The sequence below is a fragment of the Lactuca sativa genome, chromosome 9 (genome assembly GCF_002870075.4).
Source record: "Lactuca sativa cultivar Salinas chromosome 9, Lsat_Salinas_v11, whole genome shotgun sequence".
Taxonomy (NCBI): Eukaryota; Viridiplantae; Streptophyta; class Magnoliopsida; order Asterales; family Asteraceae; genus Lactuca; species Lactuca sativa.
The window spans coordinates 51422818-51439813 of NC_056631.2; the positions used below are offsets into that span (position 1 = coordinate 51422818).

At 34.5% G+C, this 16996-nt stretch overlaps 3 protein-coding genes across 4 annotated transcripts; all 3 read right to left on the bottom strand.

The window, feature by feature from the left end:
* Positions 1 to 2730: 2730 nt before the first annotated feature.
* LOC111921253 (5'-adenylylsulfate reductase-like 4) lies at positions 2731 to 5113 on the bottom strand. The gene is made up of 4 exons (XM_023916827.3): positions 4584 to 5113; positions 4141 to 4328; positions 3925 to 4049; positions 2731 to 3367 (listed from the first exon to the last, which is right to left on the bottom strand). The coding sequence occupies exons 1-4, from the start codon at positions 4803 to 4805 to the stop codon at positions 2925 to 2927; spliced, it is 978 nt and encodes a 325-aa protein (XP_023772595.1). The 5' UTR covers positions 4806 to 5113; the 3' UTR covers positions 2731 to 2924.
* A 641-nt stretch (positions 5114 to 5754) lies between these two features.
* Positions 5755 to 10070, bottom strand: LOC111921315 (uncharacterized). Of its 2 annotated transcripts, none has more exons than XM_023916884.3 (3): positions 9022 to 10070; positions 8749 to 8890; positions 5755 to 8592 (listed from the first exon to the last, which is right to left on the bottom strand). In XM_023916884.3, exons 1-3 carry the CDS (start codon positions 9933 to 9935, stop codon positions 5905 to 5907), a joined length of 3744 nt encoding a protein of 1247 aa, XP_023772652.3. In that variant the 5' UTR covers positions 9936 to 10070; the 3' UTR covers positions 5755 to 5904. The 2 variants fall into 2 exon arrangements, with proteins under 2 accessions (XP_023772652.3, XP_052623278.1); XM_052767318.1 differs by having other exon boundaries at positions 5755 to 8589; positions 9022 to 10066.
* Positions 10071 to 12552: 2482 nt separating this feature from the next.
* Positions 12553 to 16496, bottom strand: LOC111921252 (probable pectin methyltransferase QUA2). The gene is made up of 9 exons (XM_023916826.3): positions 16120 to 16496; positions 15031 to 15753; positions 14793 to 14928; positions 14478 to 14718; positions 14181 to 14400; positions 13779 to 13954; positions 13400 to 13703; positions 13176 to 13314; positions 12553 to 13098 (listed from the first exon to the last, which is right to left on the bottom strand). Exons 2-9 carry the CDS (start codon positions 15747 to 15749, stop codon positions 12934 to 12936), a joined length of 2100 nt encoding a protein of 699 aa, XP_023772594.1. The 5' UTR covers positions 15750 to 15753; positions 16120 to 16496; the 3' UTR covers positions 12553 to 12933.
* Between the last annotated feature and the right edge of the window lie 500 nt (positions 16497 to 16996).

Genomic DNA, 16996 nt, shown 5'->3' on the forward strand with positions numbered 1-16996 from the left:
AAATATATCAAGTAATAAGTTCATAGTAAAATGAGGTTATAGTTGTATCTTGTTTGTATCTTCGTCCGTTCATGTTTATATGTATATACATATACATTTTTTTTGAACGAGTATATACGTATACATACATATACACACAACTATACATGTGTATGATGTGTACATATATTGTTGTACATAAATACTAAACTTATAGAAAAATTGCAGCTTAAATTATGGATATGTTCATCAAAACTCATTTTCACAAATAAACTTCAGTGATGACTTTTCACAAACACTTCATGTGCAACTCTACATGTTCAATTCCGACAACGTTAAATTGTGGTACAAATGACTGAATGTACAATTTTCTCAAGTAATAAATAGATCAAATCAACAAATTTAAAAATAAATAAATAAATAAACACCTAATACATAACCATAAATGTAAAAACTTGGCGTTTGCAAGGGAAAGTTAGAGAAATAGAAAGAGATATAGAGAGTACAATATGGAATCGGTGGTGGTTGAAGGGAGGAAGTGATCTTGTTTCAATCTTGTCTCCATTTCATCATTTGCATCTTTACATCTTGATTATTCAGTAGAAATGATTCCCCAACAAATATACATCCCCACCCTTTTTTCGTTGGGTAGTTGCCTTCATCACAACCATTATAGGATCCTTCCTCTGCAACATCTATGGTAAACAACATAGATCTGGTGAAAAACAGAGGGGTCATGGCCTCCCCTGGCCCCTTAAAGGATCCGCCACTGATTAAAAGAGATACATAAGACAATAATGTCTCGTAAGCTACGCGGGTTTGTGACCCATAATCTACATCACATTTTCATTAAAACATTTCATATTTGCAAAACATATTTCAAATAGGCATTTTCACATTCCGTTTCATATGAAAAACATTTCATTTTTGTAAAACATATTTTTAAATAGACATTTTTCCACATTCTATTCCATATCAAAACATTTCATTACTCATAACATATTTTAAAAGTTATTACTTTTCACCTTCCATTCCTTCTTTCATTAAGGGCTAATTTCGGTGTAAACTGTTGTCATTTTTATACTTAGGACCTAGCAATATCCCCAAGTCTATACCAAAGTGGAAAGAACAAATCAATCCACCACAACATTATTTCCATTAGGACATCTATCTCACGAAGGGGAGGTGTCACCCTGATAGATTCCTCTATATCACGTTACGGGGACATCATGGTGCGAGCAATATATATTCTTTTCATTATTTTCCATTTCTTTCCATTCTATTCATTACTTCACATTTATTTCCATTCTTTTCATTATTTTCCATTATATTCATTACTTTCTGTTTCTTTCCATTCTTTTTATTTATTTTCGCTCTTTTCATTACTTTCCATGTGTTACATAGTTCATACATTAGTATCAAAATACTCATTTCGAAAGTAAAGCATCTATACTTCAAAATATTTCAAACATGTTAACAAAACCTTCGTTCTTCCAAAACTTCATTTCTTTCAAAAACATTATTTCCTTCAAGGAGTTCTTTCAAAACAATTCTTTCCAAAAACATATAACATTTTCTTTTCAAAATATTTCATATATCAAAGCATTGCATTTCATTATCATAAAATCATTTTTCCATATACTTCAAAGTGGGAAAAATGTCAACACGTACTCACCTCAATCACACGTAGGCTAGCTAATCTTCTTCTAGTTCTTTTTCTTTAGAGCAACACTCTCAAACAACACCTATATAACATGGACATAAGTCATTAAAATGACCAAAATACCCCTCTTATGTTCCTTCACTAAATTTTATTGTTTCATCTTATTCCGTATGCAAAAATATGAATGTAGGCGGAAACTGCGCGTAAAACCGTTTCAAAACCTGAAGCCAAACCATTCCAACACCACACACTTAACACCCATACAAATATATTTCTTTCTCCTACCAAAACCATTGCAAGCAACAACTAAAAGCAATTCTCTAAAATTGCAATGTACTTTCAAAATTGGTTATCTTCGGTTTTGGAAAGAAAACTCAGTACCATTACTACCGGACCCTCCTATTCGGTTAGGTTATATGTCCACCAAATGATGAAGGTTGGTTTCGGTTTTTTCGATTTCAAAACCGATGACATCCGTACATGTTGCTATTCAGTCAGAAAATCTTGTCATTAACCTGCAACAGATTTGTTTCTTTAAAAAAACAATATAAAATTTCTTTATTATTAAAGCTTCTTTTGTTAAACCCATAACAAAAAACTACACCAACATAGCATCTTTTCGGATGCTAATTTGTGGTTGTTCTTTCACAACACGGATTGACAACAAAATCTTTCTTCTGAAACTCAGTTCTGTGAATGTACACACAAATACAAATGTGTATATACATGTCATACGGACACTCACACATACCGCACACGTCTTTTTGTTATGGATGTTAGGGACCAAAAACATTTGAATCTTGTTCATCGGTGGAATGTACTTGTAACTTGTTTCTTTGAGTTTGATTATCTTTGTCATGACTAGCTTTAAAGAATCTTAACCTTTTTGATATCAAAATCGAAGTAAAATTAGTTTATTGAATAACATTCTTTGGTCATGGAACAAGAACTGTATATCACCATGGATATTCCAAGGTTCTCGCCGTCCTTGTAAATATATTTAATCATCTGATTATTCCAATCTACATTATCACAACACCACAATTAACAAAACTACACGTTAAATATTTTTAATTTAAACACAGAAAGAAAGAAAGGGCATGAAAGTCAGATTTCGAAAGGTGAATTGGTCTCATACACATTTACAACCAACAACAAGTACACAACAATTCTTTTTCTATCAAACAAATTGTAATCTACATTTCACAAAGAACCCAATTAGACATAAAACTTCCTTATCAAGAAACAAATTACATCCCAAAAGGAAATTACCAAATCGCCCTCAACTTCCGGACCCATCACGGCTAGTACTCGCCTCCCCAAAAGACACCGAAGCTAAAGACTTTGAAGCCCATGCAGCCTTTGCATTCATGGCTCCGTGCAGGTTGCTTCTCTTGCAAGGCTCAGTCAATGAAGTGAATAACTGTATTGCACGATTCATGTAAGCCAATGGGTGCTCCCACAATGTTTTGAACCGAATGTTTACATTCCTTCTTCTCCAAGAAACATGTGCACATGTGATGATAAACGGATAACCTAAGTAAAACAACCTTAAAACCACAAAAATGGTGGCTAATGTTAAGTATGTTTCGTGTCTGAACATGTTTTCGGGTGATTTTGCCCATGAAAACGGGCAGTTTTCTGGCTCGTTGATGTTGTTTTGATTTGTGTGTTCGTGTATTGTTTCACCAAGGGATGTTGCATTAACAGATTCGGCTTTAATACCTATAAATAAATAAAATAAGATTAGTGTTAAATGATGATTATCTATTTGTAAATTTACCATTTTTATTAGGTCTAAGAAAAAAAAGGAAGTCAATATAGAGTGGGACCCGCAAACACAATTTGGTTAAAAAAAGGTATTTCACAAAATATGTGGTTATTTTGTGATAAAAGTTGAGAGGATGTAACTATTTTGTGATATTAACTTTCCATTTTTGGTTATTTTTGTGATTAGCCCTTTGTTAGGGGAAAATTTGAGAAGCACAACCAATTATAGGCATCTTATTGAAAAAAAAAAGACCTCTATTAAATTCTTTGACTTTTAAAACCTCCATATTGCGTCTTTTCAATAAGATGCCTATAATAGGGTGTGCTTTTCGGACATTCCTAAACATTTAATATTATGGGGTTTTTTCGTATGAATGAAATAATGCAAGGTTTTAAACATTCAGAAATTTAATATCATTCATATGGGTTGAAATAATGGGATGTTTTTCTGACATTTTCCTTTTTTTAACATAAATCCCATAAGAAATTAATTAATTAAAAAGTGAAGTTACCTGTAACATTAGTGTAAAAAGCCACAAGAGAAGTAGGGGTTCTTGAGCCATGATAACGAACACGCATTGTTGAGTTCAAGACAAAGAGAGTAGGAAACCCATGAACACCATATTTCGAGAGTATGCTGTATGCAAATTTTATGGTGTTATTCGTATATTTAAATTAAAAAATAATAATAATAATAATAATAAGCAATCAAGGGGTAAAAATGTAACCTTGGCCTTATGACAGATTCCTCAATTGCAAAATGAGCTATGGAAGGATACAAGGAAGACATTTGGGATAAAGTTGGTCTAAATGTTCTTGAGAAAGGGCACCATGATGCATAGAAGAGGACAACAACGTAATTTCCAGCATTCTTATGAACCATACTTAATGCCTTTTGCAATGACGTTTCATCTCCCTGAAAATAAAGATTTGCAACCAACATTCAAATGAACATCATAGTTTCGTGTAATTGAAATCCATCAACTAATGATGAAAATCAAATTGAATACATTAACCAATGTGATCATTCTAATACATAACAATTAAATACAGAAAGCTAACTCATACACCTGAAATTCCGAAAACCCCCAATTTTATTATGTAAAATCAAAGAGCAGCTGTATGATAAATCTAGAAGTGAATATGTGAGCTTTCAAGTGTGCGTACGTACCTCAATAACGCCAAGAACACCGAAAGAATAATCAATCCCGTTCAAAGGACAAACCGGAGCTTGGGAACCAAAAATTGAATCGTTAATCGATTTGGGATGACAAATAGAATTAGAAACCCTAGGGTTCTCATCTGCGCATGTTAGCTTAGCAACAATCACAATTAGAACGAACCCAAATTGAGAAATCCTTGTTGGACTCATGAGTTTTGATGATTTCGACATATTTATACACAGGTAAACAGAATCAATTGAAAAGAAAAAAACCCTCAAGATTGAAGAACAGAATGAGCCTCAACGGGTAATGTTGAGGCTATGAGATTGAAATGAATTTGGGTATGAATTGAAAACCTTTTATGATTTTGAATTTATGGGAAAAAGGTAAACGAAGAAACCAAAAACAGCGAATGGGTTGTGTTGGTGTGAATCAAACGAGGGGTTTTTTGCGTTTCAGAGTCTTGAGAGAATGATAATATTGTTACCCACTTGGAAAAATGGATTTTTTTTCTTTTTTCTTTTTTCTTTTTTTCGTTTTTGGTAGGCTTACATTTTGGAATCTTGGTCAGTCTACTACATAGACATCTAATATTAACAAAATAATTATTTAGAAGAGTAGATGCGAATCAATGTTATAATATTAACATTAAAAATGTATTCGGCTGTATTTTTTGAAATAATTATTTGATTATTATGGTTGTTAGTTACAATAACTAATTTTAATGTATTAAATAATTGAATTGTTTATTTTCTTATTTTATTATATCCATTATTTTCTTATACCATGTTTTATCATGGCTCATCTACCTTGATTTACCATTTACTAAACAACTAAAAAAGAAAATTATATATTGCGGAATTATTCTTTCTATACTGTGACATTGTTTTTCATATGCTGCGAAATTGTTAACATGAAAATCACACCCTTTTATCAAAAAAGTTAGAAGTTTCTTTTTTGTCGTTGTGGAATAATCAAATATCAATTTTACTTTTCACTCATGATTGTTCACCGTTCACTTGGGTTATGAGTAACCACATCAGCATAACGCCATGCACGATAAAGTTATACTGCATTTATTTTCATTTATTTATTTATCTATATTTTATACAAAAATCTAAAAGGCTTCTTAATTTCATAATCAAGGTTCATGTTTTCCCATTAGGACAATAATACTAATAAAGGAAAAGAGTCGACTTATAATTAAGCTTTTTCTTTCAACATTCAGTTTCAAAAGAGATAACTACCGATTCATGATATTTCAAGAGTCTTTTAACAATATCCATGACTATGTACACGTCACCTTAGACTTAGTCAAACCACAGATAGCTACAACATGTTGACTTGGCCACTGCAATTCGGGCATAAAGAACCAATTCCACCACCTTGTCCTTGTACTTCAGGCTGCTGCATATGAAATTCATTTCTACACCATGCACATACACCTGTAATTACATTTCTACCCCCCATTCCATTCTTTCCACTCCAAAACCCCGAACCATAACCTTGATCCATCCCAATAATCCCTGTGTTATTATTATTATTATTATTATTATTGTATGGAAAAACCCCAGAAGAAGCCCCTTGAAGATGATGATGATGATGTGGATTCATGATATGTTGAGATGATCTGCCTGTTAGGAATCTGAATTCCACAGGTTCAGATCTACTACTTGATGATGATGATCTGAACCCATTCAGATTAAAACCAAAACCATTGTTATTATTATTATTATTATTATTGTTATTATACCTTTCATCAACTCTAAAAACTCCATTACCACTTTGTTGTTGATTAGCCACAACTTGTGGATAAACCATATTGGCATTATTATGAGCAAAACCCTGAGTTTCAATCTCATTGTTGATGTTAACCATGGTCAAATTGGTTTGAACATCATCTTTTTTCTGGTTCAAATTGACTGTATTTTCATACAGACCAATACCATGTGAGGAGGAGTTGCCAAAATTAAGACTTAACTCATGGATCCCAGCCCCACCAATGTCTCTTTCTTCATCGAATTTAAACGCATCCAGTGGTGTGGAATATGAAGAATTATTCCCAAAAATATCATCTGAAACCGAGGTTTCAGTGATGGAGAAATGATCAAGCAGTCCCCTTTCAGACCCTTCATGGGCATTTTCGTAAATACCAGTTACATCATCATCTTGGAAGCTGAATTCTTGCTGGTTTCCAGTGGGGACAAGTGAACAAAATTCAAGATTTAGGTCGTTTTGACTGCTGCCCAAAGAAGGAATCTGGAAGTCGTCTAAGTTGACTTCTGTTGACCTATTTAAAGAAGAAACATTGTTGATGTTTACATCATTCTCAAGCTCAAATTCTTCCATAATCATCTGTGTCTCAGGTTCCTCACCCTTGCTCTTGTTCCCGATATCTTCAACTCTGGAATTGGCAATTCCATAACAAAATCTATCTTCCTCAAAGTCAAACCCTAGTTTTTGAGGAGAATCTTTCAGGCTTGTGTTGTGTGAAGAATCAAGAAAAAGGGTTTCTGAATCAAAAAGCTTATTCACTTCAGCCACACGATTCACATTAATAAGTTCCTCCTTTTCAGATGTCAATTCATCAAACGGACTACAAAGGTGTTGTGTATCATTGATGTTTTCCTGAAAGCCCTTTTCTTCACAGATATTTGATGATGGCTGAACCCTAATTTCAGAATCTGCAAGATTGAGCACCTCAACACTATCTTTCTCAATACTGTCTAATAATTCATTTGTAGATTGAAGAAGAGGGCTGTTTTCAGAACTTATTCCTTTTTCAAGAATGCATTCTGGATTCTCATCAACATGTGCATCTTCACCATTGGATATACCAACTATATCTTTCTCAACAATATCAATGGAATCAACTGTTACAACACAACTTTCAAGCTTCCCATTGCTTTCATCAATAGAAGCTTCATGGCCTAAAGAGAAATCAGATTTAGAATCAGAAACTTCAGGAGATTTGTCTCTTTCAAAGAATTCATTTTCACCTTCATGACATTTCTTTTCAATCTCACCACCAGATTCTTCAACTAAAACATCTTCATTCATGTTAAAGTCACGAACATCATCATTGAATTCTGATTCTGATTTTGTTCCAGAAATTATCTTATGATCACTTTGAGGAGAAGCAGATATAAGTTTATCATCAAAAGGTGCATCATCAGTTTCCTTTTCAATCTCACCACTAGATTCTTCAGCTGAAACATCTTCATTCATGTTAACATGTTCACCCTGATTATCATGATCCAGAATGTTAAGCTCATCATGAACATGATCATTGAATTCTGATTCTGTTCCAGAATTTATCTTTTGATCAATTTGAGGAGAAACAGATATCAATTTATCACCAAAAGATGCATCAACAGTTTCCTTTTTAATCTCACCACCAGATTCTTCAACTGAAACATCTTCATTCATGTTAACATGTTCACCCTTATTATCATTATCCAGAATGTTAAGATCATGAACATGTTCATTGACTTTTGATTCTGTTGCAGAAATTATTTTATGATCACTTTGAGGAGAAGCAGATGTCAGTTTATCACCAAAAGGTGCATTATCAGTTTCCATTACAACATTGTCAGGAACTCCAGTAAACAATACAGGGTCAACACTCTTTTCTGCAGTTGGAGCTTCTGATGCTTCACAAGTCTGGGTTTCATTTGTCTCATGTGTCCCAATATGTTCATTATACTGGTTCCTTTTATTAAATGTTGTATTGCAAAACTGACACTCAAAAATTCCACCTTTTACTACAGTCCATTCAGAAGTTGCAGAATCAAGTTGAGATCTTTCAGTTTTGTGGGCTAACATCTGATGGTCAAATAGATCAGCTTTTCCTTCAAAGATCATGAAGCACTTGAGGCACTTGAAAAACTCTTCTACTTTTACATTAATGGGGTCCACAATGTTGGATTTGACTTCCTTCTTAAAGTCTCTACTTGACAGTGCTAATACAATAGGCCTGCTTTTTCTTGTATCTACTCGAACAGAAACATCTTTCTGCTATGGATAATTGAAAAGAAAAAAAGTTAAAAGAAGCAATTGAGAAAAGTTTATAATATAAATATATAATGATACAGAGGGGAAAGAAAAAGGACCAAGGAAAACAAAGAACAGAGGAAAAAAGAAAAAAGAAACTAACTGCAGATACCAACTTACATTCATAGAAGCTCCTTTTGATCCAAAATCATCACGATTGTTGCTTGGAGTGTGAGTTGGTTTATCCAAGTTTTTTTCTCCGAGAAGGGAAAGCAAGTACACAGATACTTCCTTGAACGACTCAAATTGCATACCACTAGGGCTGTTTATCATCAGAGTACATTCAAGAAGCATATAGCTATTAGATTCAAAGTTAAAACATGAATAGAAATGAAAAAACTATACCTACATGATAAAAACTGAAACTATGAAAGAAAAGGGGAGAAAACAAACCTTATGTAACGACGACAGAATAACCAAACAAGGTCTGATCTCTTCTTGATAGAGAGGCTCAGCTTCCAGCCTTTGGGCAAAGCATCTCCAAAATAGCTTGCATCGACGACCTTCCTCTTCTTTGTACTAGTCCCCCACTCTCCATTCAAACCTCCCAAAAACCCTAACAACTCATCTTTAGTCGACAGTCCTTCGGTCCTCCTCCTAATTTCGAGCCCGTATGGATCCTCCAACATCCCCAAATTCTCCAAGTTTACTTTCACGCCTCTACTATTCACCATTTCTATATCTCCAACCGCATCGTAAGCAGCTACTTTCTTAACTGTATTATTACGCATTCTCTTGGCGTCCGGAGAGTCAATGAATACCGCACCATCTTGCCTTCGTGGTCTCCCTCGTTTTCGATTCGTCTCGGGATTCAATGATTCAGGCACTACGACATTGGTGTCTAGTTCGACTTCAAACGGAACTAACTCCCCAAAACTATGATCTGATTTAAAGAGCTCCTTCAACATACGAATGATCTGAGAGTTTTCGGCTTGTTCAGCGTCATTAATGTTGTTAGGAGCGGGTGTATGTGACGAACGTAGGCGAGGCGTACGGCGGTGAATGGTGGTTTTAGTGGACGTGGAGGACTGGGCGGGGGCAAGGCGAAGGCGTGAGTAAGTTTGTTTACGACTACCGGCGGATTCATTGAAAACTGACCGGTCGATTTTGGGGATTACAACGTCGTCACAGCGGTTGCGATCGAATGAGGAATTGGAGCACATGGAGAGGGAAAATAGTTCTGATTGGGAGAGAAGGCTAAGATCGATGATGGGGATAGAGTCTAGTGGGAGAGGCGGTGGTCGATCGGGATCGACGGTGGCGCTAGCGCCGGTGGTGGTGGTGGTGGTGGTGGTGGTGGTGGCCATAATTTGGGTATTTTACGGCTTACGGGGTTGTTGTGTGTAATGGAAGGGTGCCAATTTTTACTCGATGAAATTTGAAAAGAAGTAGATGTTAACCGGTTGAGTTAAATTGTGAGTAGGTTAACTCTTTGGGTTACCATAGTACTTACCAAAAAAAACATATAAATCTATATAATACTATTGGAAAAAAAAAAATACAAAGTAGTTTTTAATTTTTATTTATATTATACCTTTTCTTATTCCTTATTACAACCTTACATATGTTCATTATTTTTCATTAGAGCATTACGGTGAAGACTTTTGGTGTTGTAGATTATCAAAAAGAGTTCAAACCAAACGTCAATCAAGGAAAGTTTTTTATAATTATCTTGAAACCGTATTCCTTTTATAGAGGGATAAAATCAGCATTTAATGTTGATGGATGCTTATTTTTGGTAATAAAAAGAATCTTAATTCTATAAAACTCTATATCTTGGCTTTTATTGGTGCTTTGATTTAAGGTTGTTCTTTGAAAAATTATCCCGATAATTTAGATTTCGTGTAACCAGGCATAGGGTCAAAATATCATATTCGGAAAGTGATCACACAATCATAGACTGTCCATTGATTTTAGAAATCTTCTTCCCCTCCCCAACCTAACACGAGTTTTTTCTGCGAGTTATCTATGAAGATTTGTGATGCCAAAGTCGGCTCATTTTGTTGTCATCTTGCATGGGCATTGCCAAACTATTCTTTAGTTTAAGGATGTGTCAACGTGTACACATGAAAGAGGCAACATTGCTCTTTGACGAAGGATTACGCATGTCGAGTGACACATGGTGTTTTGTGGAAGTATTCTCTTTGGGGACATCTAGTGGCGACTCGCTTCATTGCACGTTAGGTTTTGTTATATGGGGTGGTACTTGGCCATAGAGGCTTCATCGGATGCTTTTATGGCCTCAGTGACAAATCATGGGTGTCTATAGGATTAGGAATGAACAATTTTTTTCTTATGTTTGATCTTTTGTTTTAAATGGAATTGTTGCTATTTGTCTAATATGGTAAGATATGTTTTGTATGCTTTATAGAGATGGTTTTGACTTTTTCAAGAAAATGGTTCTAAATTATGTTAATAAAATGTCTTATTTATTTAAAGAAAACGTTTTTAATAGCATTTATAAGACTAACATAAGAATAAGTAGCAACAATAATTCAATGTTGATTCATTCAAACATGATTTTGAGAAGACGTATATGTTGCATTATCGTCGTAGTCATATAAACTAGAAACACAACCAACACTCCAAGCAAATATAATTTTGGAATCATTTGAACGAAAGTCTTATAATGAATACAACCTTGTCGGTATTAGTGATGGTACAACCACCATCACCAATATCAACACCGTCATATCGTCATACCACCACTACCACTTAATTGTCGTCGAAAACTAACCACCGATCATAACTATCATCACCACATCACTAATGTTGTTATCAAAAAACCAACACCACCGCATCATCCTACCACTACACATTTTTTTTACGTTTCTTCCCCCCCTCCCTTCTTTTTCCATTACTATATCATCATTTCCAATAGACAAAAGGCCAACAACCATCATCAAGGTGGAGGACTTTTGACCGGAAATTATGATGTAGGTATTATGGGGCTTTAGATATGTTAATTGTGGTTTTCAGTTGTTGCCACGACAAGCATCTATCACAATTATGCACACGACAAATGAAGGGTGTACTAAGTTCGATAATCTGCCGTTTTGAATGAAATCATATATGAGAAAATGAAGATTATTATTCTGAACACAAAATCCAAAAAGGCGTGCAAGGTTTACATGTTGTACGCTAGCTATAGCGGAATTTTCATATATGATTTTATTTCCCCTTTTTTCCTCTTTATGTTGGATCTTTTACACTGCAACGGTTGTACCATCCTTTAGGTTACCTTTCAAAAAAATATCTCGAAGCTCCTTATTCGATCATCGACTTATGGTTATCGTTGGCTTCTTCAAAGCTCTTTTGACTGGAATATCGGCGGAAGTCCAACAACCTTTTGGAGAAAACTATACTTGATTCACAACTCTTTGCGAATCAATTTGGATGTCACTGAGAAAGCAACGATGTGGAGGGAGACAAGTGTAGCAATGGTCAAAAGGAGGACATCTATGTCGGAGGTAACAACCAGCGAAGTCTAGCTTAGGTGATGCCTGAGTTTGTAGCTGCCAAGATGGAAGACGTGGAGAAAACGTGAAGCCTCATGGCTTTTAGGGCTTCTTTTATTTAATTTACAGAAATGGTCCCCTAGAGTTTATTAATATGTTAAAATATTATAAAATACAAAAATATGGGTATATTGGTGTTTGTTAAAAATTTTAAAGTTAGACTGAAACTGCAGCCACATTGACCAAAACTGTAACTTAATCGATGTATTATTAAATGAGCCTTATTTGAAATATCATCTTTATCAACTTATGATAAATTCCTGGCCTTATTTGTCTTACTCTGTTGATATGGCCAAAGCCAAACATGTCCTACGGCCTTCTTTAATTCCAAAATACAAACCCAAAAGGAGTCAAACCAGTCCTGTCTCTTTTAATAAAAAGTCATACGGATTTTAATAACAAAATATCAAAGAATTGAATTCAAATATTATAAATCAAAAAAATAATGTCAAGATCATCAAGAAACAACAGATATTTCCTTTCGTCTAATTCAAGCCTTGTATATATACTTCCCACTTATTCTTATAACCAACCCATCTTCCAAACTAAATTCATCAAATAGTCAAATATACCCACGAGAGACAAAAGACGAAAATACCCTTCAAGTATAAAAACCCCGCACCTATACTTTCGTGTAATTACACCATCCCTGTCTGCTGGCATGCATATAGGGAGGTTTTTTAGTCCTTTCATCAGACACTCTATTTTTCTCTTCAGTCCCTTCAGGCTTTCTTTTTCTGCCCAAAAGTTATCTGAATGAATAAAAAATATTGAAAACGTGATTATATCATATCGTGTTTATTTGGCTCCTTAAAAAGGGTTTTTGGCACACAAGGAGTTTTTCGTCATTATTACTGTCGATTTCCACCACTCGTGCTTCCCATTTTAATTTAGCTGTGATGCCTCTTGCTGATTCAATCAGAGCTGACGTGTCACGTAGTATCACCCACCCCTTCATTTTTCATTTAACAAAAAACAAATATTAAAATTCAAAACAACCCCATCATTTTCATAAAAAAATATATATACCTCTGGGCGGAGTAATCGATCTATCTCAAAGAAAAGATCAAGCAAACTGCAACGAGACTGTTTATTTGTTTCAAGGCTTAAAAGTCCATCAGCATGCACCATATCATAACTCCTAGGGTAACTTGGAAACGCTTCACACCTTAAAATAACAACATAAACAAATTGACGACAATAATAAACATTTTTATCGAAAAAAAAATTAATTCGATACAAAAAAAACATACCAATCATGTAATACGCCTACGAAACCTCGGTCAAGGACAAGAGGAAGATGGTTGACCCCGGTTGTGGGGACCACATTCATAACCCAAACAGATTTTTTAGCATCCAATAAAGCGGAATTAAAACCACCAAAATGGGCATTCATATCTAGAACATTCCGGACCATGTTGTAAGGTGGAATCGGGTCTTCATCACCGGGTCTTTTCGGGTGATCTGAAAATATCAATGGAGAAAGTAGAGACCAGTAGTCTCTAACTAATGACCTCCAGTTTAAATTATCTTCCATGAAATCATCCGCAAGTACACCTGTCATTATATGATATAATATTTTCAATGTTTTTCTTAAACTTTATCAAATTAAAGATTATATAAAATTAATACCATGAACTGAAAGTTCTTTGGAGGTCAATGAAGCTCTAGAAGGCCATGTTGACCTTTCTTCAATGGGAATCCATCTATGGCTACGAGTTCCTCCAATGCATGATTCAAGTGGGTGGTAATATGGTAATTCTACATCATGCCCCTCTTTGCAGATTAAAGGACCCGATCCATGTTTCCTATTCATCACAAAATAGCAACCTACTTTACTCTTCTTTTTTTTTTTCAATTTTACACAATCTACTTTACTTTTATACCCAAAATAGCAATGTAATTTTATTTCTTTACTAACAATAGCAATATATAAAAGGGTTAATTGCATAAAAGACCTTGTACTTTCTATTTTTTCCGGATTAAACCCTAACTTTATGGGTAAAAGATATTAAAGATATAAAGAAGATATACCTAGAAGCATAACAAGTTTTCTTGCTAGGTTTTTTCCACACAACTGTTTTATCTTGTTGAGATAACAAATCCCAACATAAATCTTTAGCAAAATTACGCACAAAATCCCATCTTTTTAAATTTTGTTTATCACGCGCTTGAGTATTAGCATATGCTGATGTCCATACAAAGTATCCACCAGGTCTCAAAACTCGATCCACTTCTATCAAATGCACACCATCTGTAATGTAACAAAAAGTCACCTTTTTTAATTCAAGATTTCATAAATCTTTAAGAAATGATGAAAAATTATAGTACCTTTTTTATCCCATTCAACACCATCCCATGCAGTGTGTATCATGTCAAATGAAAGAGAAGGAAATGGCAACTGTTTTGAAGCAAAGGAACCAATCATTGCAGGAAGACCTCTTTCAAGAGCTATTTCAACTTGACTCCCTGAAGCCTCATAGTTTGCAATACACATTGTTAAAACTTGTTTTGGGAATAAATGTGCTCCTAAACTACCATAACCACATCCTATATCTAATACACTTCTCACCTGAAAAAAAAAAAAAGTCAAAAACCACCATTAGAGGAAATGAATCTATAACAAATAGTCAAAGTTTGACTTACTCCAGCTTGAACAAGATATGATTCGTTTCTTAAACCAATCATTTCTGCAATCTGATGAGAGTAGTCTTCAATGTTGTCATCTACCATAGAAGATGCAAAACTAAATGAGATTTGGTCTTCATCTAACATCATCATCCTGCAACCACAATCACAATAATAATAAGAAGAAGAAGAAGAAGAAAATGATTTGAAAAATAACGAATTCATATCTTTTTTTACTTTTTATTTATTTACTGACCTTTTTGTCAAGCTTCCAGATGAAAGAACTTCTTGTGCAGTGATTTTAACATTGTCAATCCAGATAACATCTCTTCCAGTAGGCCATCTATGAGGGATTTTGTATTTAGGGGGAGCAAGAATTAAACAATTCTGTTTTGACATGGGCCCACAATGGCGATCATATTCTTTTCCTTCAGTGAAACCCATCTCAAGATTTTCAGTGATATTGAAACAAGGTACGAAATTTTCGGATTCTAGTGAACAAAACTCAGATTCTTTAAACTTAGTGGAACCAAGTGAAAGCTCCCCAATGTCCCACAAATCTGACACAAGTTGTTCTTGTAGTCTTCTATACCCACGAATCATTTGACCTTTAGAAGTTGTTGTGAGGGATATTGTCCATAAGAATGACATGGAAAGACCAAGGATTACTATTGCAACTAAAGTGACTTTAAGAAAAAGTAAAGTTAACATGTGGCGATTTCTTATGGAGGTTAATGGATCAGATACAAGGATACCATTTTCAATGGTGTCTTGTTTGGATGATGAGTTATCTGAGAAAAGGAATTGGAATGGGTTTCTCAAAGATAAAGATGCATAATCAGAAGGGAGTTTTGAGCTTTTATCAAGATCTTCTTTATCGGTTTTAACCTTCTTTTGAGAGTCTTCTACATAATCTTGAATGTTTCCTGAAGGTCTTCCACCACCCAAAACACCTCTATGAAGCGGTCGCGACATTTTCCTGCATTTAAAAAGATAAATCCATATCACAAAAGTACTAAAAAGAGCTTCAATTTTGAAAGAAACAATAAGAAAGACAGAGTATCATTGGGATTAAGGTGTAAATGCTTGATACAAGATCTGTTCATTAAATTACTCCACCAGATCCAATAAACCCAAAGCCAATTCTCAACTTTTTCAATACAATTTGCTAAGATCCTTAACCACTTTAGTGAGAAACAGAATTATGTGTCATTCAAATTCACAATAGAACAGAAATTCAATGAGGAAAAAGCAACAAATGTAATATAATTTGCAGATACATTTGCAAGGAATCCACAGAAAACAAGAGAAAACTTGGCTGAATGGAAAGGAATAATTTGTTTACCTTAATTGGATGGAGAATTCAAGCAAAATCAACAAATTCAGCCAATAATTCTGCAATACCCCATCATTTCATACACCGTCTCTCATTTACTCTGTCTTCGCTCGATTCTACTCCACTATTTTTTCTCTGCTTTTTTCTCACTCAAAAACACTGATTACATCTGCTATGAACACGCTTATGAGGATTTTTTAGTACAACTTCGGAGACTAAAGACAGGGGTGTAGATTTGATCTTGCAATTGGATCTAAAGCTCCCTCGTTAATACTAGTCACTTGCACACTCTATAATATGATGACAGATAGAGAGAGTTAGAGAGAGAGAGAGTTAGAGAGAGAGAGAGAGAGAGAGAGAGAGAGAGAGAGAGAGTATATATGTATATTTTATACATACATTAAAACACATAGGAGTGACTCAAGTAGACTTAGATGCGTAATGCATCAATGTCAACTTAAACGCGCTAATACTGGTTCACACACTACTTTAGATGTTGGTAATTAATTATGATCACAAGGTCAATCAATGAGATTCACATCGAATTGATTAATTTAATCAATTATTTAAGCGCGATATTAACTTCATCGTTTACTTTACTAAATGTTACAGAGAGAGAGAGATAGAGGGAATCCATAGACGACTTTACTAAAACATAATTTCACACACATAGTAGAATATTGAATTAAATTAAAAGAGGGATGGGTGACTTTGGGATCAGCTGGGTCTATTAAATGTAGAAAAAAGAGATTTACCTCGAACCACCACCACCACCACCGTCAGTGTGTAGATCTACCGCCGGAAATGTCGGTCAATACATACAATTTATATGTATGAGAGAGAAGATAATAGATACATTATACATATATGTATAGATATAGAAAGA